We start from the raw sequence: 22,184 nt of genomic DNA, 5'->3' as shown, positions 1-22,184 counted from the left end.
GAATTAAAGAATTTACCATTATTGGAGTCTATCGCCATTGGTAGTAATGTGGAATATTCACAAAACTTTTACTGGTCTTCATTTGATATTCGAGGTAATAGTTTATTATTATACACATATAATGATAGATCTTCCAAGTCTCAAGTCCATTGAATTAGGTGCTTATGCGTTTGCTGATTCCCATAGAATAGTAATAGAAGGTTAGGACATATAGTAGCCGGATAAGACAATAGATCTCCCTTCATTACAATCAATTTCAGTTCGTCAGTGGGCTCTTGCTGGTAATTCCAATGATACTTCATGTTCCTTAACAATGAGAAGTACAAATTATATATATTCACTAGTTTATAGATCTTCCTATACTGGAAACCGTTACTTTTGATTGGGGAGTGTTTACACATCCTCGTATTATACAATTGGAAAGTATCTACAATGTCTTAACTTATAATATTATAGATATTCCTAATTTAGAAAACGTAACATATGATGTAGATTTCACTAGTGTAATGCTCTTTACTGTTGATAGTAATCGAATTTACTATTTCATTCACATTCTTAGATGTTCATCCTGCATTTGCTCAATATCTCGCTGAAACGACTTATTCTTGTGATTATATTCAATCTATTCCTTCTACTAACACCACCATTATCCTACCAAATTGGACTTGTAATGAGGTAAACTATACAACATTTGATTTCTCTCGATTCACTGATCTTGAATATTTGGAAATCGGAAGTGATAGTTTTGGTTTTGTAGAAACATTTAATATGGATGATATGCATAAATTGACAACATTGATAATAGGCAGTTCCTCGTTTACTGAAAGCAAATATGCTGAAGATAATCGTGTACATAAATCATTCCACGTAAAGAATTGTGAACTATTGGCATCCATTGAGATTGCGGGTAATGCTTTTTCAGATTATGCAGGTGAATTTGAATTAGCAAATCTTCCTACATTAAAGACAATCAGTATTGGTTCCACAAATTATTTCTCCAATAATTTCTATCATAGTTCATTTGTAGTTCGAGGTAATTATAGTTTTCAGAACTGAAATCATTAGATCTTCCCAGGTTGGAGTCTATTGTGCTTGGTATGAATGTATTCCAAGAATCCATGAACACAATAATCGAAGGTATATCACACTGCGTATACATTATAAATCGTAGACTTACCTTCCTTAAAAACGATAAATGTGGGACACAATTCTTTAGTGGGAGTTCATAATGATACATCATGTTCATTAGTTATGAGAAGTAATTATTGTATTGTCCAAGTAATAATAAGATCTCCCTAATTTAACTTCTTTGATTTCTGATTCTGAAAGCTTTGACTATCAACGTATTATTATTTTGGAAAGTAAAAGAGAATTGTTGTTATTACTCTCAGATATACCCAATATACAAGAATTTTCGGAATATGTAACCTTTGACCATGCTCTTATTACTTCAGTCAAAAGTAGTTACAAATATTGTCTCCATTATATATTTAGATGTGAATCCTACACTTGCCAAGTATTTTGCGGAAACTACTCATTCTTGTGATTATATTCAATCCATTTCGTCGTCTAACTCTACAATCATTTTGCCAGATGGGACTTGTAACGAAATGAACTATACAACATTTGATTTCTCTCGATTCACTGATCTTGAATATTTGGAAATCGGAAACAATAGTTTCGGTTTTGTGGATACATTCATCATTGATGGATTAAGCAAACTAACAACGTTAATAATAGGAGGAAACTCATTTACGGAAATAAAGAATGGTGCTGCAAATAACCCTGATAAGTCATTCCACATAAAGAATTGTCAATTACTAACATTGATTGAAATTAACGACAATAGTTTTTCCGATTTTTCAGGTGAATTTGAATTGGTAAATCTCCCATCCTTAAAGTCAATCAAAATTGGTAATGCCGATATGTTATCAAATAGTTTCTTCTATAGTCCATTCATTATTCGAGGTACTTATTTGATTGGTTGTTTTGAGGTGTATAGATTTACCAAGTTTGCAATCTATTGAATTAGGCATGTATGCATTTTGTGAAACTGAAACTGCTATCATCCAAGGTACAAAATGTTTTGAATCAGATATTACTTAGACCTTCCTTCTTTAGAGTCAATTAGTCTGGGAGAATTATCTCTAGCTGGTAATTTGGATATGTCTTGTTCGCTGACAATGAGAAGTAATATAACTGAAGAAATGTCAACTAGATCTTCCAAATTTGACGACTATTGTTGATAATTATTATGGATCTCTATCTAGTTTTATGATAGTAACGCTAGAGAGTACATGAATAATAATAATAATAACTGTTAGATATTCCTAATTTGCAAAATGTGAATGCATACAGTTATTTCGATTATACTCTCATTGCTACTATTAACAGTGATTCTTCGTTTGTTCATTCACATTCTTAGATGTTCATCCTGCATTTGCTCAATATCTCGCTGAAACGACTTATTCTTGTGATTATATTCAATCTATTCCTTCTACTAACACTACCATTATTCTACCAAATTGGACTTGTAATGAGGTAAACTATACAACATTTGATTTCTCTCGATTCACGGATCTTGAATATTTGGAAATCGGAAGTGATAGTTTTGGTTTTGTAGAAACATTTAATATGGATGGACTGAATAGTCTGAAAACATTGAAAATAGGTCCGAAATCTTTCACACATTATAAGAATTATGATTACTTTTATCCTGGATCTTCATTCCACATAAAGAATTGTGCATTATTGGAATCCATAGAAATAGGAAGAAACAGTTTTTCTGATTATTCAGGTGAATTTGAATTAGAAAATCTTCCTTCATTACAGACCATCAGTATTGGTGATATGATGAATGATGATTGGTCGTCACATAATTTTTACTCTTCTTCATTCCTTGTTAGAGGTATAAATAAAGAATATATGTAATTGATTAGATGCTCCAGTACTGCAATCAATGAAATTGGGTTTATATTCTTTCAATTCTGCGGATCATATTATAATGGAAAGTATTCAGCCGTATTATTAGTGTTATTTATGTAGATCTTCCATTATTGCAATCGATTAAGATGGGCGATCATGCTCTGAGTCAGAGTCCTCTTCTAAAAATGCGAAGCATGAATTCTATTTGTTCCTTTTAATAGTTAGATCTATTTAACCTCCAAGATCTAATATCTCAAAGTAATGGCTTTTATTTCATTGAAAAAGTAATATTAGAAAGTATATTTAGTGATTAACCAATATAGTAGATATTCCAAATCTTGTAAATGTCGATCTTCCTTCTTCTTTCTGGCATGTTAGATCTGAATCTGTCAAGAGTAATGGCATTGTTTCATTTTGATATGTAGATGTTTCGCCTTTACTTGCCGATCTTGTTGAAGTGTATGATTATTATTAATTAATCTAATCAAAATGCAAGTAAGTTACTGAAGCATTGAACTGTTTGTTTGAATCACCATTCAATGAAGGTTTGTTAACGCGTATCCTTCGTTTTTTTCTTATTATTCACCATACATTATAATTAACGTAATTAATATAATAAGCTATTTCTTACACATTAGTTTTGTAGTCTTTTCTATTAATAACAACTAATAATGGAAATTTCCTAATATCGATTATCATCATTACTTTTCTAAAACAAGAGTTTAGTTTGTTCTTGATCAATTATCTATGTACCTATGTTTTGACCATTCCAGGATACTATCCATTTACTGGTACTGTGAATTCGCATAATTGACTATTTTTGTCTATTCTATTATGAACGTGACACTGGGTTGCAATATATTAAAATAGGATTGTGTAGTTGTGCTAGCATCAACATTGTTCAAATCATTGCAGTCTACAAATGTAATCTGTATGAATACATATTCATATCTTTCTACCAAAATCTTATGTCATTCTATTATGATCGAATAGAACAAATACGAGATATATTCATTTCAAAGTATTCACGTTTTGCAATCTTCATCAGTTTAAAATCCAAATTGTCATGAGAATAATTACCTATCCTTTGTTTTTATTTTTGTCAAAGTTGAAAACCATTGATGGTGAATAGGATCGATCATCTTTCTATAATGTATTAAACCTAAAAATCGATGCATGTTAGTGTATTTTGTCTGGAATCTTTCTTTGCTTCACTAATAGATCCCAAACATTATCATTATCCCAGTAAGTATGTATATAAGTTTTACTGAAAATCACTCTATCATGTGAATTCAAAACTGATTTCTTATTTTCCAATGGTTTTGAATACTTTTGATTTTCATTTCAGTAATCACACTCTCATTCATTCTAATACCAGCATAATCGATGACATTATAATTATTTTGGTATTTTTGGTATTCGATACTTCAAATTATGTCTTCTTCGCTTTAATAGTTTTAATAATACTCGGATCGTTTTATATGGGTCCATGAGTATTCTCTTTTGTTTATTCTCAAAGGTTATTCTTTCTTTCTATCAAAACTGCACGTGATCATAACTTATTTCTTAAACAGCTTCAGCAATAACTAGTTGCCATCAATTGAGTGTCCACATTATTATTATGTAATAGTCACATATTTTGTAATGACAGTTATCCTGAAAGCTCATTTTGCCAGTACATTCGTACACCTCGAAAAGCGTTATATCAATTTTGATATGAATACAATATTTTACATAATCATCATTTGCTAATTAACAAATAAGTATCAATTATTCGTTGAATGCAAATCTCATAAGACTCGATATATAACCAGTGAATGATTGTATAAACACGATCAATATGTGCGTATTCGGAACTAGCTCATCTTTTTAAAATCCCTTTTTACATCAAAACTCCGTATTTCATTCCCACCCTTTATTTTCCTTCTTTGGTTTGAATACTATATTCCATTATTTTTCTTACCATTACAATTCTTGAAATAAGGAAATCTCAACAGAAAACATGGTTCTTGTTATTACGTAATACTCCACTGTTTTCTAGAATGCATCTATATTATATATCAATATTGATTTAGAGCACTATACTACAATTCTAGTAAATCGTTTGTAGGCATTTTGATCTGAAATGATTGCTATTGTAAGTTTATTAACGCATATTTACTATTTTCAAATACCATTAGTAACACCATTTATATGTATATTCCGTGATGTGGACATCACCGATCAGTCCATGACTTAATACACCGATCTCACCAACACCTTCAATCCCCATAATTATTTTCACACTCTCGGCTTGTCTACAAAAGAAAACATGCAACTTGGTTTGGAAAAACAAAATGATACTATCCCAATCTAGTCTACCTTTATATGTAACAAAATAACGATCTATTTTCACCCATACAATCACTCTAAGCAATTCATCACTTTTTGCTGCCTACTACCCCATTCTTGTTCTTCTATATTCTAATGATATCCCACTTTTCTCATCATTCACAGAATCCCACACTTCCTACCTATTTTCTTAATTATTCCAAAATCCCCTCGATTTTTGCCAAGAAACGCCTCTCTCCAAACAATTCTTATCACCACCAAATGGAAGAGAATTCACCTGAAGATAACAAGACGTTCAGTGACTATGGAGTGTGTGATACGCTTTGTCAGGCAATCGACAACTTGGGTTGGAAGCATCCTTCCTCTATTCAGAGAGATGTATTGAAGATTGCTCTACAAGAGGATCAAAATAAGGATATTATCGCTATTGCAGAAACGGGTTCTGGTAAAACGGGAGCGTTTGCCATACCTATTATCCAGCGATTGATTGACAACCCTCAGCGAATGTATGCGCTGATTGTGACCCCTACCCGAGAGCTTGCTTTCCAAATTTCGGAGCAGTTTGAGGCTCTAGGCTCATCGGTAGGTCTGAAGACTGCGGTAATCGTAGGAGGAATTGATATGGTTCAGCAAGCCTTGGCATTAGCCCGTAAGCCACATGTCGTGGTAGGAACTCCAGGACGTTTGGTCGACCACCTGGAGAACACAAAGGGCTTTTCTCTGAACACCATGAAGTACTTAGTTTTGGATGAAGCCGATCGTTGTCTGTCCATGGACTTTGAGGAGGCGATTGACAAAATTCTGAGCTGCTTCCCGAAGGAGCGAGTGACCTATCTTTTCTCGGCTACCATGACGCAGAAGGTGGTGAAATTGCAGCGAGCCTCTCTGCAAGACCCTGTGAAAATCCAGGTGTCTTCCAAGTATCAGACGGTGAGCACGCTCATCCAGCAGTATTTGTTCATCCCTGCAAAGTACAAGGAATGCTACCTCGCCTTCATCATGAACGAATTCCGCGGGAAAAGCACGATTCTGTTCGTGTCGACCTGCAGCAGCTCGCAGCTTTTAACGCTGTTTTTACGCAATCTTGGGTTCAAAGCGGTGTGCATCAACGGAAATCTCTCGCAAGTGAAACGCCTCGGCGCATTGAACAAATTCAAAGAAGGCGCGCGGAACATTCTGATCGCCACGGACGTGGCTTCCCGCGGTTTAGATATTCCGGAAGTGGATTTAGTGGTGAATTACGACATTCCGGGGAATGGAAAAGATTACGTGCATCGTGTGGGGCGAACGGCGCGAGCGGGCAAATCGGGCCGAGCCATCACGTTTGTGACGCAGTACGATGTAGAAAGCTATCAGAGGATCGAGAAATTGATCGAGAAGAGATTAGATGCGTACCCGTGCAGCGAGAATGAGGCTTTGACGTATCTGCAGACGACGACGGAAGCGTTGCAGATCGCGCAGAGGGAGATGAAGGAGGAAGAGAAGAAGGGGAAGAAGGGGAAGAATCGGGATGGAGGAGATGCGGATGATTATGTGATGGACACGTTCAGAGGGAAGACGCATGGAAAGAAGGCGAAGAAGAATCGAAAATAGTCATTTTGGTTTGTTTGATGGATTAACCGCGATTGTGAATTATTCAATCATTCTTATTTTATTAGCATGGAAGGAACAGAACAGAAACAGAACGAAGCTCCTGTTGTGATTGATGCTGCTTTGTTTGATTTGTCGTCGAGTAGAATTCAAATGGGTGGTTGATGGGTAGTTACTGGAACCGTCTTTCAAAACGCCATTTTTGATGAGTTCACGGAAGGAGAATACGACGTGCCGATGGAGAACGGCCTTCGCAATGGAAAAGGCACACAGAAGTTTATGAAGGACAATGAAGATTATACGTTGGAGTGCACTTGGGAGAACAACAAAAGGAATGGAGAGGGAGTGTTGCTGGACCCGAACGGCGTTATGGCTATGAAACTCTTCTTTAAGGACGATGTTGTCAATGGCGAGGGAACTCTCTTCTCGAACGGTCAGGCCACCTTCAAGGGAACCTGGAAGGATGGCAAACGCACGGGTCATGGTGTTGAGTTTGTGAATGGCCACGTGGTGTACGATGGCAACTACGAAAACGACCAGCGCAACGGCTACGGAATCGAATACGACGATGAGAACCAAATCGCTTTTGAAGGCGAATGGGTGAACAACAACCGCGGTTTAAAGTCAGTAATCCGCACGAAGAAGGGCGAGCGCCGCCTAATCGAGAAAGACGAGGCTGGAAACGACCGCTTCATTGGAGGTTGCAAAGAGAATTCGTTGGAACGCGACGGTTTTGGTACGGAATTCGACGCGGAAGGGAACCCGATTTTCGAGGGAATCTACAAAGACAACGCGCTGGAGCGGAAAGTGAAGGAGTTCAAAGGGAAGGAGATCGTGCTGTACGACGAAGAGGGCAAAAAAGTGTATGAAGGAGAGTATCTGAATAAAAAAGAGCGACACTACCCTGCGAATGGGCAAGGAAAGGAGTTTAAGAACGGAGTGATGGTGTATAAGGGTCAGTTTAAGAATGGAGTGAGGGAAGGAAAGGGCTGCAGCTACTATGCGAATCATTGCTTGATGTACGATGGGTATTGGCAGAATAATATGGCGAATGGGCATGGGAAGTTCCATAATGATGAAGGAATGGTGGTGGTGGAGGGCGATTTCGAGAATAATATGTACCAGGATGATACGATCTGCGTGCATGTGGATTCGGGAAAGATTGATCAGATTAAGAAGATGAAGGGATGCTTCTGCTAAGCTATATGTTTTTATGTCTCATATAGTGTTTGGACGTGTTTGTTGGAAAAGATGGGAAGTGGACAGGAGTAGCACTTATTCTATTTGAGTAAATCACGCATGACAAACAATAGAACGCATTGAAGTTATTTATTATTATTTACAGCAGTTTCGAGACTCATAATTTCTGGGGGATGAGTGAGGATCGGATCTCTATCGCACAGATCCGTCGCTACGAGGATATCATAGAGAATAAAATAAAAGTGGGATGAGAGGAAGAGTGTTGAGCGATGTAGCCCAGTCTTGAGCGTTCTATGGAGAAATTAAGGGAAACGTCCTCTCTTGTAGAACAATATGAAGTGCTCCGCGCAAATATAGAATTAATGAAGAAGGAAACAAAATCGACGATGCGCTCGTTGGTGAACATCGGCTCCGAAGTTTATGTCCAAGCGAAAGCGGAAGACCGCAGTCATATATTCGTGAATATTGGAATGGGCTTCCATGTCGAGTTCACGCTCGATGAGGCATTGGACTTTATCGATAAGAAATTAGCCAAATTAAAGACGTAGGATTCTATTCTCAAAATGTTATTCTAGAGATGTGGTTCTCAAAAACGCAGATGTGGAACGCGAAAAGCAGAACTATTACAGTGTTGGTCTTGCGTGCAGATCGGTTCATTCGTAGGCTCTCCACTCCCTCGAGCAGTTACGCCAGTTTATGTAATCCGTTTTTGTTGGAAACAAACACTGCAGTATAATGTATATAAAGTCGGTTCGTCCGGCTCTGTCTTTTCCATTAATCTCCCATTGGTTCCGAAATCGATCATATACACTCGCTCTCTCGTATCCTTCCAATAGAAAAGAACCGAGAATTCATCGCGTTCGTTGAGCTTACACTCCATCAACACCACATTCGACAACTCCGACCCCGCTTCGTGCTGCCTGTCCTGCACGAGCATATACTTCGCCAGAGGCGTGTGCTGCCTTCCTTTAAAGAAATACACACTCTTCGACCGCTCCGTGAAGCTCACTTGCAGCACTTTCCGCGCCGGGAGCTTGCGAATCGAGGGGAACACGCAGTGCAGACCGGTCTTGAAGAGCACCCAGATCTCCTCGGAGAGCGGCGTGGAGCGCAAGGGCGCGATGGTTTTGATGAGCAGGCCTTCGAGAGTGGTGCAGTAGCGAACGCTCCCGCGCACGATCTGCTGCTGGTCGCAGAGAAACTCGAGATGGTCGCAAGGAAGCTGCTTTTTGCAGTAGTCTTGAATGATGGGAAGGAGGAGCGGCGCGTATTCGCCGCAGATGCAGACGCGTTGAACGCCGGAGAGATCGCGACGCGCGATGTTCAGCTTGAGAGCGTCGATAAATTGCTGTTTCTTGGAGGTGGCGAGCTGCTGGATGGTGCCGTAGAGCGAGTCTAGGCGTGAGTGCAATGAGGGAAACAGGGAACCATCCTGCACCTTGAACGGCTGGTTGGTCATCACTTTCAGCGCGAGAGCGCGCGCCTCGCAGTAGAGAGACGCGCGGTTGTCCTGCGTAGAGCTGTCGGTGTCTGCAGAGGGCGAATAGGAGGGATTTAACTGGAGAATGAGGTAGAGCTCGTGAGGAAGATCCAAATCGGAGAAACTAAGCGACCAAACCAGATTCGAACCCGAATAGAGAGAAACCGTCGATAGGTATTCGCCGCAGCAAATAACGAGAGAATCGACAAATGAAATGGTGTGGCTGTAGATGGCAGCGAGGTCATGTGTGATTACTGTGCATGCCCCGAAAACTTTACCAGCATCTTCCACAATATGAAATGCATTTTCACCGAACGTAGCAGGAACACTAATTACTGCCTTGTTTTGGCTGTTTGTGATATGATCAAAACGACTTTGGATAATACTGAATATACTCTGGAGAACATCGACCACATTCACTTTTTGGCGCTTTATTTTCATGTTATAATAAAAAGATCCGTTTTCATATTCGATGGGACTTCCCCATTCTAACTGTTGATTCCGTACTTCTCTGTCTCTGTTATCCATAATTTCCATGGCATGAACAATATTGGTTATTACATCATTAGGTTGTTGAGCTAGACGTTCGATTGCCTCTGAATCAATCTCAGCTTTCTCTCCAAAATAAACGATTGGCCAGATTCCAACATCCTGACTTTGAGCCACTTCTTTTAATGGAAGAGCAATAATCTCATTATCTAAATTATAGGATGCTCTGATTGTAGTAGAGCTTAAGTCAATACCGATACCGCTCATGATATATATAACAAAATGATTTATACTGATTTTGTTAAACTTGCTCGCTCCTCAGCTTATCGAATATACAGTTTGTGGGTGTTCGTATGCATGAATAGTTGTTCGTTGTTGTCAAACGAGACGAAATAGTAATATTTGGCCATTTTTCGGCTTTTTTTTCAAAAATAGAAAACTGGAGCGATGAGTGTTGCACGGGTGTATCGAGATGTGAACGTCATTCGACCAGTTTCGTACTGGGATTACTCGTCGCTCGTCATTGCCTGGGGGTGTCATTCTAATTGAAAATTGAGTTTTAGGAAGTCGAGCAATTATTCCGTGATTGAGAAAGTGGGGAGAGGCAAGTATAGCGATTGCTATCGTGGAATGTGTCTCACAAACGGGAGAGAATGCTGCGTTAAAGTAATAAAGCCCATACGGATGAAGAAAATCCAACGGTAATTGAGAGTGAGAGAATTAACGTTCAGAGAGGTGAAGATTCTCCAAAATTTGTATGGTGGTCCGCACATAATTCCGGTATGATTAGCTCCACTCTTATGAGCAAGCTGTACGATGTGGTTCGAAATGAAAAAACTCAGATTCCAGCGTACATTTTTCCTTATGTCCATGGCGTTGATTATCGAGTACGCGCCCTTCTTGGTGATCCACACTAGACTCACTTTACCAAGTTCTCTCTCTTTGAGATCAAATGCATTCTTTTCCAGCTTTTCGAAGTACGCAAATCGAATCCATTCCCATCCAGGCGCTCGATTACGCGCACATGAACGGGATTTTCCACCGCGACGTGAAGCCTCAGAACATCGTCTTTCAGTACGCGTCTTCTCCCGCAGCGAACGGAGATGATGGCTCCATCGTCGACGACAAGGCTCCGCACGAGCAGCCGCGCAACTACCCGGAGATCTGGCTGCTGGACTGGGGTTTGGCGGAGTTCTACTACCCTGGGAAGGAGTTCAACGTGCATGTCGCGTCTCGCTACTACAAGCCTCCAGAACTGCTTATCAACATGCAAGACTACGATTACTCGCTGGATATGTTCTCGGCAGGGTGTCTCCTGGGCGCATTGGTATGCATGGCGTAATGGCCTCGATGGCAGCTGTTCGGTCGCGAACCTCTCTTCAAAGGCGCAGACGACAAAGATCAGCTGCTCAAAATCTGCAAAGTGCTGGGCACGGAAGATCTGCGGCAGTACTGCGACCGCTACGGTCTGGACATGCCGGTGATGTACAACGGTCCGATTCCGGATTATCCGCGGCAACCGTGGTCCGTTTTCTTCACCGCGGAGAATCGGGAGAAATGCACGGCCGATGCGCTGGACTTGCTGACGAGCTTGCTGCAGTATGATCATCAGGTAGGAGAATGGAGGCGGAGGCGTAAGGGAAGAAGCGGCCGACAGCGAAGGAGGCGATGGCGCATCCGTTTTTTGATGAGGTTCGGAAATTGGTGAGCAGCAATACGCGGATGAAATTCGGCGATTGGACGAAGGTGTGATGTGGCGGGTGTTTTGCGTTTGTTTGTTTGACAAAGAAAATGGATTTCATTCCTGGAAATGATGTTTCCGAGTGGCAGATCCTGGGAGACGAGGATCGCTACGTGCTCTATCAGCAAGTGACTGTCCAGGAGCCGATGGGCTGGTCTGGACTTTCTTTGGATTGTTATCGTACTGCCTGTGGAAAGTACAGTGGTAGGAGCGTTGCGGAAGAGCGAGATCTTATATTTGTAGGGTATATTGCGCTTAAGTGGAATACGGAGGAAACACTGCCCATGAACTGTGATATTAGCTTAACAACAGATATCTTAATTTATGACTCATGCGGAAAGCGAGTTCTGCACACTCGTTGTGTTTTTTGTGTAGGTAGCTCAGATTCCGGGGAAGGATTGGCAATACACGCGTGTCGCAGCGATGGGATGGACCACAAACCAGAAGTTGTTTATTTTGTTCGAAGACGGACAGTACATCATCTTCTCTGCTTCGGGCGAGCTGCTGTCGAATAACAAGTTGTTCGAAGTCTCGCTCACCGACATGGTCCTCCACGGCTGTCCCTGCGATGATGGTTTCCTCGCTTATACAAAGAACAACCACGTGTAGGCGCTTCTCTTCGCTCGCTTTCCCTCTAATCCGCAGGCTTTACGTCGATTGCAGCCCCGACCACCCGATCAAGACATCGTACCCCGATCTCCCTTTAGTCGCGGGGAACCGCGTGGAATGTTCCTGCGTGTTCGATTCGCACTGCAACGAATCCAACGCCGTCGAGGCGCTCGTGTCCTGCATGGACCAATCGCTCTACTACATCACCTGCGACTCTGTTAACGAGATTAACATTGCCGTACATCCCCGCGGGAATTTTCATCTAGGGCCGCGTGCAGGGCCAGATAACCGCGTTTGCGGCGTCGCCGAGCGGCGATTTTGTCGCGGTTTTTTCGGACCAGGGATGGCTGGACGTGTTCGATCGAAACTTCGAAGACCACGTCGGAATCTGCGGGTGTTTCGATGTAGATCATGGGGAAGAACACGGACTGCCGCGTTCCCCCGCGGGGCTTCGCGTGGTGCGGGGACGACAGCGTGGTGCTGTACTGGAGAACGGTGGGATTGCTGCTGATCGACCCGTTCGCGGACTGGCTGAAATACACGTACGACAAGGAGGACACGCTGCTGCTGGTGCCCGAAGTGGATTGCTTGAGGGTGTACTCGTCGCTGAAACACGAGATTATTAGGAGGGTAGGAGAGAGAGGAAGAGAGGGATCGGGTTTTGATGGAAGGAAATGAATGGGTGAATGAATGAATTGAATGAATTGAATGAATTGAATGAATTGAATGAATTGAATGAATTGAATGAATTGAATGAATTGAATGAATGAATGAGTTGGTATTAATGGTGAATGAATCAACTCAATCAGTCATTTTGTCAATCACTCAACTGAATGAATTGAATGATTCACCCATTGAATGATCGGGTTTTGAATCATTCCACTCACTCCTTCTTGTTCGAATCACCGATTGAATTGAATGAATTGAATTGATTGAATCCATTGAATCCACTGAATCCATTGAATTGAATCCATTGCACCGTGCTCTAGTTTCCACGTTTCCCCTTTTCTAACGCTTCCTAGGTCCCCGAGGCCATCTGCAGCGTCTACACGGCCGAATCCGAGTCCCCCGGATCGTGGCTGCGTCGTGCGCACGAGCAATTCATCCGGCACGAAGGAGCGGCGACTCCGCTGCGCGGGGATACCGCGGGGGAGCGCGGATTGCTGGGTTTGGGGGTGCGGGAATGTCTGGAAGCGGCGAGGGAGGAGCTCTCCACCATCCAGCAGGAAGAACTGCTCAGCGCCGCGCGCTTCGGCAAATGCTTCCTCGACGGCGGCATTGCCCACCACCAAAACGGGGAAACCGGGGAAACCAATTGGGGAAATGATGCCGCGATGAGCGAGCCGGCCGCCGAAACGACCGCTGAACCGACTGGAGAAACTGGAGAAACTGGAGAAACGGAGGAAACGGGGAAGGGAATCGTGGAACAGTTCCAGGAAGCGTCGCGATTTTTGCGCGTGCTGAACACGATGCGCGACCCGAAGGTGATTTTCGGCGATAACCGCGGTTATCGGTAGATCGCGATTTTCCTAACATGGCGCGAGTTTCATTTCCTGGGCGTGGAGAAAGTGCTGCGACTGCTGCTGTACCGACAGCTGTATTACTTGGCGCTGAAAATCTGCGCGTATTTGGGAATTCCGAACGATTTCGTGCTCGTCGATTGGGCCTCCCAGAAGATCAAAAAAGCCGCGGGAGTGTCCGATGAAACGCTCCGCGACCAGATCCGCGAGAATTTGAAGAGTTACCCCGCGATTTCGTACAAGGAGATCGCGAACGTGGCGTTTTCCCGCGGGAATAAGCGTCTGGCGACGATGCTGCTGGAGTTCGAGCCGAATCCCGCGGAACGCGTAGCGAATTCGATGGAATGCGAGGTAGATTCCGCTGCTGCTGGCGATGGGGGAGTTACAATTGGCGTTACGGACGGCGAGCAGTAGTAACGACAGCGACTTGATGATGATGGTGGCGTTATCACTGTACGACAAGTCCTTGATTATCAAGGAATTCACGGGTAGAAACGAGGAGGGCGTTCCGGAGCAGTTGCTGGGGCTTTTGCGGCATTTCCCGCGGGTATTTGAGTCGTGGTTGCTGTACGTTTCGGAGCTGGACGCGAATCGCGTGCTGCAGATTCGGAATTTCCTGGGGGAAATCGGGGAAGTGGCGGCGCTGCTGATCGAAGACGCGCTGAAAGAAGTCGATGTGACCAAGCGGAGAGACGCGCTCAAGAAAACGCTGGGCGTGGTGGGCAATGCCGTGTCCGCGGGACGGAAGGAGATGGTCTTCACGCAGACGGTGGAAACGTGGAAACGGAGTGAGGAGTAGGCGATCCAGGAGGAGCTGAAGCTGTTCGAGTTCAAGCTGAAATTGGTGGCGCAGACGAAGTCGGAGGAGTGTTTGAACCTGCCGCTGCTGGAGACCATGCGCTTCGCCGTGCTGCACAGCCGCGTGGAGGTGGCGGACGCGATGGCGAGCGCGTTCAAGGTCCCTGCGAAGCGGTACTGGCGGATGAAGGTGAGAGCGCTGGCGGATTCGGAGAACTGGGACTTGCTGACCGTGCTGGGAGAGAAGAAAAGCCCGATCGGGTACGCGCCGTTCGTGGAGGCGTGCATGGTGAACCACAACGCGAGAGAGGCAGCGGCGTTCCTGGAGAAGATGAGCGATGCCAGGGAACGGCTGGAGTGCGCGATGAAGTGGAGGCTGTTCGAGGGAGCCATCCAGGCGGCCACCAAGCTAAGAGATGTGGGAGCACTCATGAAGGTGATTGATGACTCGGCGAATGAGAGTATTAAGTCGCAGGCCAAGCAGGCCATTGCGTTGATTGAGGGACGATAACGAAGAAGAAGAAGAAGAAGAAGAAGAGAGAGATTCTGTAGTGGTGTGTTTGTTTGAAATCCATTTGCTGGTATTTATATAGGATGAGGTGAGAAGAGGTAAGATTAAATAAATATTAGATTGATTGGAAAAAGAAAAAAAAAATGGAGGAGAAGGGCATCGATCCCCTTACCTCTCGCATGCTAAGCGAGCGCTCTACCATCTGAGCTACACCCCCTACATTTCCATTCCCAAAAGAACCTACTTGAAAACTTGCTATTCCTCCACAGTTACAATCAACAGGATTTCGAAAATGACAGGACTACGAATTGCTTTTCTCCACCCCGACCTGGGTATTGGAGGTGCCGAAAGACTAGTGGTGGACGCCGCGGTTGCTTTAAAACAAAAGGGGCATGATATTACCATGTATCAATTCATATCCTCATTGACTCAAGGTTTACTTCGCATCACGGAGTGAAAGCATTTGATGAAACAAAGGACGGTCGTGTGTTTTTCACGTTGTTTATTTCTAGGCACGCTAAATGTGATTGTACATGGTGATTTTTTGCCAAGAACATTCTTCAACAAGTTCTACATATTGTTTGCCATTATTCGGGCTCTCTATCTCGCATTTGTCGTCTCCGTATTCTACGGACCCTACGATGTGATTTTCTGTGACCAAAACGCGGCTTATATCCCAGTCCTTCGTTTATTCTGCCGCTCTAAAGTTCTCTTCTACTGCCATCACCCCGATTTCGTCCAAACTCCCCACAATTCCCTTCTAAAGAAAATGTAAATTTTGTATTCTATATGTCCACTTGCAGATACCGCCTTCCATTCGACCTCTTCGAAGAGTATTGCATTTCGATGGCGGACAAAGTGCTTGTAAACAGTCTGTACACGCAGTCCGTCTACAAGGAGTCCTACACAATCATCAGCTATCTCAGCAACACGCTGCCCAACGTTCTCTACCCCTGCGTGGACCTCGCCGGCATCCAATCTCTCGCCCAGTTTTTTGTTTGATTCCCGCGATTACTCCCAGAAAATGCGCGTCGCTCCCCCGCGAACTAGCGGGCTGCTCGTACTTCTTGTCGGTGAATCGCTACGAGCGCAAGAAAAGCGTGGAAACCGCGATTCTTGGCTTCTCGAAGCTCCGCAATCGCTTCGGTCCGCATGTTTTTGAAAAACACAATTTGCGTCTTGTCATCTGCGGAGGCTACGATCCGCGTCTGCCTGAAAACGTCGAGTACTACGAGGAGCTCACGTATCTCGCGTTTGTAGGGATTCCCGCGGGGATTGAGGGTAGAACGAGGGCGTTTCGGAGTTCGTCGTGTTCCTGCGGAACTGCGGACAGGATGTGAAGGCGGCGCTGATTCAAAACGCGCTGGCGCTGATTTATACGCCCTGCAACGAGCATTTCGGGATCGTGCCCATCGAGGCCATGGCGCTGAGTCGCGCGGTGATCGCTCATGATAGCGGGGGCCCGCGGGAATCGGTGGTTTCTGGGGAGACGGGTTTTTTGTGCGCGAATTGGGAGGAATTCGGGAATGCGATGGGAAAACTGGCGGAGGATCGGAAATTGGGGGAGAAGATGGGAGAGAAGGGGAGAAAGAGGGCGGAGAAGCGGTTTTCGTTCGAGGCGTTCAGCGAGCAGCTGGATCGGGAGGTGAAGGAGATGGAGAAGAAGAGCTGCGCGCATTTGTATTTGCCGTTTGTGATTTTTGCCTTGTTTTTGGCGATGATTCGTTGGAGTGTTTGTTGGAAGAAAGAAAGAAGGAAAGAAAAGGGGAGCGGAGAAGGGTGTTTTGAGATAAGAATGGGGAGATGGGAGGGTTTATTATAGTAATGGGATTGATAGGATGAATAGTATAATATAGGGGGCATTCATTCATTCATTCATTCATTCATTCATTCATTCAATTCATTCATTGATCCACTCATTCATTGATTCACTCACCCCTAATTCCAACTCACTCATTCACTCAACCTCTTAACATTGATGTTTCTCTCAAACAACTCCCCATAAAGCAAAACTATTCTTTTCTCACCCTCTTCTCCACATCGATCGCTTCCTCCATCATCTTCTTCATCGCCGCCTCCGCCTTCTTCTTCGCCTCCGCGTCCTTTTCGATCAATTTCGTCGTTTCCTCCTTCAGTTTCTCCAAATCCGCGAACTGCGCCGTCTCCTTCTTCATTTCCTCAGGATGAGCGCGCAGATACAGATCATGCAGACGGTTGAAATCGATGTCGTACGGGTCTTTGTAGTCCTTTTCGTAGTTGTTCCAATCCAGAAGCACGCGACCCCAGTCTTCAGGGATCTCACGAACGGGCGAGGATAGAATCGCATCGTCGCAGCGAGGCTCCTTGGGAGCACGCAGATGCCAAATCGGCCAGTCCGTCTCACGGACTTGAGGAGCATGCGGATGGTTCTCCTCCATGTAAATTCGGAGTCTCTGAATGCGCTCCTTTCGCAACTACATAGTTAGAGCCTGCAACACAACCTTTTACGTGGTTCTTGGGCAACATTCCATAAACCGCTTGCCACAATATCTTTTCAGGGTTCTTTTCTTCCATCTCCTACAATAATCAGTACACTCCAAGCAAAACCCACTTTTAATGTACGTGATTTCAAACCACCAGGCCAACCAGTATACCAACGGTATACTTTCTTTTCGTAAGTCTTCTTTGAGTACACCATATCACCCGCATTCACAACAACTACGTAGTCACCGCATTCCGGGTCGCTTGGGTTGTAAGTCGGTTTGTGTTTACCCATAAGCACAGCTGAGATTTGTGTGGCCAAACGACCAAGAACCTAGAGTAAAGAAGCACCTTCGAGTCCAACCTGTCCTTTTGCGTCCACTACGTGCCAAATTCGCTGGCCGCCTCTTTCGAGCAATCTACCCGCTCCAGACATCCCAATAGTAAGAGAGCAGTTTTCGACTATTTTTCTGTCCTCTCCCAGGGATTGAAGGATGTGGGATCCCATCTTTTGGATTCAATGAGAGAGTGAGAAATAGGTTCCTTTTACCTATACGAGAGTTGTAGCACACAATCATTTTTAAGTGGAAAATGATTCGTCTTTCTCCATTGTCCGAAAGTGGCCTTCGATTATGTTTGAAAAGATTTGTGTCATTTGGGGACTTGGGAGTCGATTCGAAGATTGTGAAAGGATTGAGAAAACTAAACATATTAAATGCTACAGATATTCAAGTGAAAGTAAGTGGTACTGTTTCTATCTAATTCTGATAGAGCATTCCACTAGGTCTACGAAACTGTTCACCTATAGCGATTTCCTCTGAGACTGGTAGTGGTAAAACACTTGCCTATCTCGTTCCATTTCTTAACCACCTAATTACCGATCCCCATCTTCGGATGCTTGTTTTGCTCCCTCGGAAGGAGCTTGCATTCCAAGTTGAACAAGTCGTTCACCAACTCGCTCCCAATGCAGCAACAGCTGTGGCAGTTGGAAAATGGAAGGGAATGGAGGAAGGTGTGTTTCCTTCGATTGTTCTTGGAACACCGAAGCCAGTGTACGAAGTAAGAGGCGTGAGTTCAGTTCTGAGCATAGTACCTACGCCGCGCGTTTGGGAAGAAGAGCTTGGAGATGTTACAGCAATATCGTCGCACTTTCTCCACCTTGGTGCTCGATGAAGCTGATGTCGTTCTGAACGACCCTTTTTATCGCTACACGTTGGATAGTCTGCATCTCCTGGAGCGAGCCAACGCAGATTTGCAGGTCGTTGCTGCTGGAGCAACATTGCCTCGTAATGGGAAAATGACGGCGGGAGGCATTCTGTCTCACGAATTTCCTCAAATCTACTGGTGTGAAACATCGGGGCGCAGCTCTGTTCCGGAAAATATCCGCGTGAGGTTCATCGAACAAGTGGAAGAAGAACAAAAAATGAATGAATTGAAAAAGTTGGCGGGAAAGTTGAGAGGTGGAAACTCGATTTTATTTGTTCGAAATGCTTCGCGTGCTGAACAAGTCGCGGAGAGTTTGGCGGGGATGAATATAAAGGTCCAAGTGCTCTCTCAAGATTTGGATGATGTGCAACGAGACCAGGCGGTTCGAAGGGTATTGGAAGGTTCAGCGATGTGCACTGTTTGTACAGATCTGGTTAGCCGAGGCCTCGACACTCGCAATGTCAATTTAGTTGTTCAGTATGATTTTGCAACCGACGTTTCCGCGTTTCTTCACCGCTGCGGCCGAACAGGAAGAAACGGAGCGCAGGGCGAAGTGATCTGCTTTGTGTCCCCCGAGAATGAGCTGCTTGCGTCCAGGATTCAAGTTTTTTCTATAGTTTTTTGTGTTGAAAGCGTAGAAATGCGGCGTGCACAACGATCTCAGTTCGCTGTTTTCCAGGAAGCGTCTGCTGCGAAAGAAGGCAAAGAAAGAGGGGTGTTGTGTTTGATGCAAACAGATGATGTCCAAAGCTTCGAGCTAGTTTATTCTTCAGGCACTTCAATCTCACCGTTATCGATAGCAGCAATGATATCCGAAGGATGCTGACCGTTCACAGTGCAGCCCACAGAACTAGACGTCAAGCACACCACGAAGGGCTTACTAGCAAGTTCCAAGGACTTCCTTCACCGTTCCAGCCAACTTGTTAGCGTAGGAACGCTCACGAAGGACCTTCGCCACCTTGATCACCTGATCAAGAGTGATGTTTCCGTTGTGCTTCACTAGAAATGAGACAAAGCAGCTACTCTCACCGTTCTTCTCCTTCTTTCTATCTCTTGGAGGCTCATTGAGCTCGCGGATGATCAAAGAAGAAGCGCTGGGAACAACTTCCACCTAGATATAACCGCCATCGCAAGATCCGCACAGTAGCCTGACGGTTGACCACAGTCAGCTTCACAGTGATCTTCAGACCTTTCCAGTCCATGGTGGCCTTCTGAATATCGTCACCGACTTTCTTAGGGGCCTATGAATTCAGCAAGATTCAAAAGAGCTCATACCATACCAAGAGGACCGACCTTGGGAGCTAAAGCAGCAGGAGAAGCGCTTTCTCCACCAACAGCACGAAGATAAACTATACTATGTTAATATCGAACGAGATAGAAAAATGGCATAATCAACAAGAGATTAGTCATTTGCAGGCAAACTTACTGATAGTAGCAGCACCAGCAGGAGCAGGAGGAGCCATGATATTTAATGTATTGCCTTGGACAATATGTGATAACTACCTTCATTATTTTCGACTCTAATAGGGCTCATTTAGTTGGAAATGTCCTATTTCAGAATGGAGTGAATAGAGAGAGAGAATGGGCATTTGAATTCATTCGAGTCGATGTTGAGATGATAGAGAGACGACAGGGATGGAAAAAACGAACGCTGCAATCATTTCTCACCTGGCTAGAATTGAGCGATTGCTGTATCACACATCGTTATTCTGTACACAAATCTATCGTTTTAGTGCTCAATCCATCATTGTTGATCCAATGTGTTCCTTTGACTCCCGTTCTAGTGCTTCCACATTTTCTGCATGCCAATTTTGCAAAATTAAAAATCTGGCGCATCCATCACGGTTATAATCCATTTTTTGGCAGAATCAATTTGGTAGTTTTACACTAAATATCTGAATTAGTACAATCTCCTTTATGGTCGATCAAATTGAAATAGAAAAGTACTGCAATCGATATGAGGAGTTGTACGAATTAGTTCGCTTGATTGAACAACCCTCCGTTTCAGCTGAAGGAATAGAGCGGTTGGAGAAAAAGCTGGACGAAGCTCTAAGCGATATGTCAAAACTCCATGACAATAAGAGTTCATGTACTCCTCTCACGTATCTTCTTTGCTTCTTCGATTAACTAATATATAGAGAATCTGATACAGCTCTATTTGGAATCACACAGGAAGAGATTGTGGCTATTCGGACCCAAGCAGAGAAATTGAAAATCGACACAAACGAAGTTGTTTACTTTTTGGTCTGCGCCAAAATTCCATATTATATTTCTCGAGTCGACAAGTCATTGAAGCGTTCTTTTGTGGAGGCAGCATTGTCCCTTTATTATTCAAATTGGTTTCGTGTATTTTCGAGTATAGAAAAATTAGTCGAGGTGGGCGCTGGTGTGTGGTTTTGATTGTCCAGGTCTATGTTCAGGCGGTGAATGCACAGAGCGATTTGTCATTCTCTCAGAGTTCAATTCTTCGTATCCTTCAAAGCAAACGTCAAGAGTTCCCAAAGAAACTGTTCGATGTATTGTCTGTGAACATCGATCTGATCCCCAAATGCGAGTATCAGTTCACCAACGCCATTCTCGAAGAGTCCATCATGATTCTCCGTTCTCTCTTCTTCCTCTTCTCCTCCTCCCATGTTTTCTTTCCTCCTCCTCGGTCTCATCTGCAGATTCAGCCCGCTGAATTCGACCGTCTTCTCCTCCTCAATCACAGCTGTTCTCGGCATTACAGCCACCTCATCAAGAAATCTAAGGGCGAGCCCACACGCTCCGACTCCATTCTCTACATCGCCGCCATGCTGGACTTCGCGGAGATCGCTTCGATTCTGCAGTGCAGCGCGGGCAGACAGCCGCCGCTCTCCGCCGAGGACTTGCAGCGAATGACGCCGGCGCCGCCGCAGAAGGACAACGATCGGTACAAGGCGGTGGTGCAGCTGGTGATCGGGGTGTATGGACTGCAGCATTGGAGCGAAGAGGCGGAGTGGAGCTCGACGTATCGATCGCTGCTGCGGCAAGTAGGCGAGGGAGGAGCGATGAGAGGCAGGCGTTCCGCTATAAAGGGATTTCGACGCTGTACCAGGACGTGGTGTGCATTCACCAGCACCAAAGCGACGGCGTGTTCTCGACGATCATCACGAACGTGGCGTTCGACTTGGTCTCGCGGTATCTGCTGGTGCAGTCGTCGCAGTGGCACACGATCCACTCGAAGCAGTTCTCGCTGTATGAATCGATGGAGGCGGGCCGGCAGGAGGAAGAAGACGGGCTGGAGACCATCGTTTATTTGCTGGACTATTTGTTCTCGCATCTCCCCGGACTCAGCATCGTGCT

General features: G+C 44.2%; 9 protein-coding genes; 6 read left to right on the top strand and 3 right to left on the bottom strand.

Moving 5' to 3' along the window:
- Positions 1–5,391: 5,391 nt before the first annotated feature.
- GSBLH_T00001426001 (uncharacterized protein) lies at positions 5,392–6,849 on the top strand (the record flags this gene model as incomplete). Its single annotated transcript, XM_013039837.1, has 1 exon — positions 5,392–6,849. One exon carries the CDS (start codon positions 5,392–5,394, stop codon positions 6,847–6,849), a length of 1,458 nt encoding a protein of 485 aa, XP_012895291.1.
- A 234-nt stretch (positions 6,850–7,083) lies between these two features.
- Positions 7,084–8,046, top strand: GSBLH_T00001425001 (uncharacterized protein; the record flags this gene model as incomplete). The annotated part of the gene is made up of 1 exon (XM_013039836.1): positions 7,084–8,046. One exon carries the CDS (start codon positions 7,084–7,086, stop codon positions 8,044–8,046), a length of 963 nt encoding a protein of 320 aa, XP_012895290.1.
- A 362-nt stretch (positions 8,047–8,408) lies between these two features.
- GSBLH_T00006271001 (uncharacterized protein) lies at positions 8,409–8,709 on the top strand (the record flags this gene model as incomplete). Its single annotated transcript, XM_013039835.1, has 2 exons — positions 8,409–8,590; positions 8,622–8,709. The coding sequence occupies 2 exons, from the start codon at positions 8,409–8,411 to the stop codon at positions 8,707–8,709; spliced, it is 270 nt and encodes an 89-aa protein (XP_012895289.1).
- A 31-nt stretch (positions 8,710–8,740) lies between these two features.
- On the bottom strand, positions 8,741–10,054 carry GSBLH_T00001424001 (uncharacterized protein; the record flags this gene model as incomplete). Its single annotated transcript, XM_013039834.1, has 2 exons — positions 8,741–9,441; positions 9,475–10,054. The coding sequence occupies 2 exons, from the start codon at positions 10,052–10,054 to the stop codon at positions 8,741–8,743; spliced, it is 1,281 nt and encodes a 426-aa protein (XP_012895288.1).
- Positions 10,055–10,462: 408 nt separating this feature from the next.
- On the top strand, positions 10,463–15,236 carry GSBLH_T00001423001 (uncharacterized protein; the record flags this gene model as incomplete). XM_013039833.1 has 9 exons in its annotated part: positions 10,463–10,548; positions 10,579–10,716; positions 10,747–10,795; positions 10,825–10,902; positions 10,933–10,992; positions 11,022–11,342; positions 11,373–11,627; positions 11,660–11,761; positions 14,706–15,236. The coding sequence occupies 9 exons, from the start codon at positions 10,463–10,465 to the stop codon at positions 15,192–15,194; spliced, it is 1,578 nt and encodes a 525-aa protein (XP_012895287.1). The 3' UTR covers positions 15,195–15,236.
- A 250-nt stretch (positions 15,237–15,486) lies between these two features.
- GSBLH_T00001422001 (uncharacterized protein) lies at positions 15,487–17,016 on the top strand (the record flags this gene model as incomplete). Its single annotated transcript, XM_013039832.1, has 6 exons — positions 15,487–15,599; positions 15,629–15,678; positions 15,707–15,965; positions 15,998–16,183; positions 16,216–16,450; positions 16,480–17,016. The coding sequence occupies 6 exons, from the start codon at positions 15,487–15,489 to the stop codon at positions 17,014–17,016; spliced, it is 1,380 nt and encodes a 459-aa protein (XP_012895286.1).
- Positions 17,017–17,206: 190 nt separating this feature from the next.
- GSBLH_T00001421001 (uncharacterized protein) lies at positions 17,207–17,949 on the bottom strand (the record flags this gene model as incomplete). Its single annotated transcript, XM_013039831.1, has 3 exons — positions 17,207–17,647; positions 17,682–17,750; positions 17,785–17,949. 3 exons carry the CDS (start codon positions 17,947–17,949, stop codon positions 17,207–17,209), a joined length of 675 nt encoding a protein of 224 aa, XP_012895285.1.
- Positions 17,950–18,245: 296 nt separating this feature from the next.
- Positions 18,246–19,588, top strand: GSBLH_T00001420001 (uncharacterized protein; the record flags this gene model as incomplete). The annotated part of the gene is made up of 4 exons (XM_013039830.1): positions 18,246–18,392; positions 18,426–18,713; positions 18,745–19,464; positions 19,499–19,588. 4 exons carry the CDS (start codon positions 18,246–18,248, stop codon positions 19,586–19,588), a joined length of 1,245 nt encoding a protein of 414 aa, XP_012895284.1.
- A 12-nt stretch (positions 19,589–19,600) lies between these two features.
- GSBLH_T00001419001 (uncharacterized protein) lies at positions 19,601–20,350 on the bottom strand. XM_013039829.1 has 6 exons: positions 20,287–20,350; positions 20,136–20,209; positions 20,003–20,101; positions 19,890–19,971; positions 19,742–19,859; positions 19,601–19,710 (listed from the first exon to the last, which is right to left on the bottom strand). The coding sequence occupies exons 1-6, from the start codon at positions 20,321–20,323 to the stop codon at positions 19,623–19,625; spliced, it is 498 nt and encodes a 165-aa protein (XP_012895283.1). The 5' UTR covers positions 20,324–20,350; the 3' UTR covers positions 19,601–19,622.
- Between the last annotated feature and the right edge of the window lie 1,834 nt (positions 20,351–22,184).

The sequence above is a fragment of the Blastocystis hominis genome, assembly GCF_000151665.1.
Source record: "Blastocystis hominis, Singapore isolate B (sub-type 7) whole genome shotgun sequence assembly, scaffold_11".
NCBI classification, from domain to species: domain Eukaryota; class Bigyra; order Opalinata; family Blastocystidae; genus Blastocystis; species Blastocystis hominis.
This window is presented reverse-complemented; position numbering and strand designations above follow the sequence as displayed.

Excerpts from the sequence above, each read along its gene's own strand:
- GSBLH_T00001419001 (XM_013039829.1), bottom strand. The coding sequence starts at position 20,323 with ATGGCTCCTCCTGCTCCTGCTGGTGCTGCTACTATCA. Across the intron at positions 20,102-20,135 it reads AGGTCGGTCCTCTTGGTATG|GCCCCTAAGAAAGTCGGTGA; the intron begins GTATGAGCTCTT and ends CTGAATTCATAG. Across the intron at positions 19,860-19,889 it reads TAGAAAGAAGGAGAAGAACG|TGAAGCACAACGGAAACATC; the intron begins GTGAGAGTAGCT and ends TCTCATTTCTAG.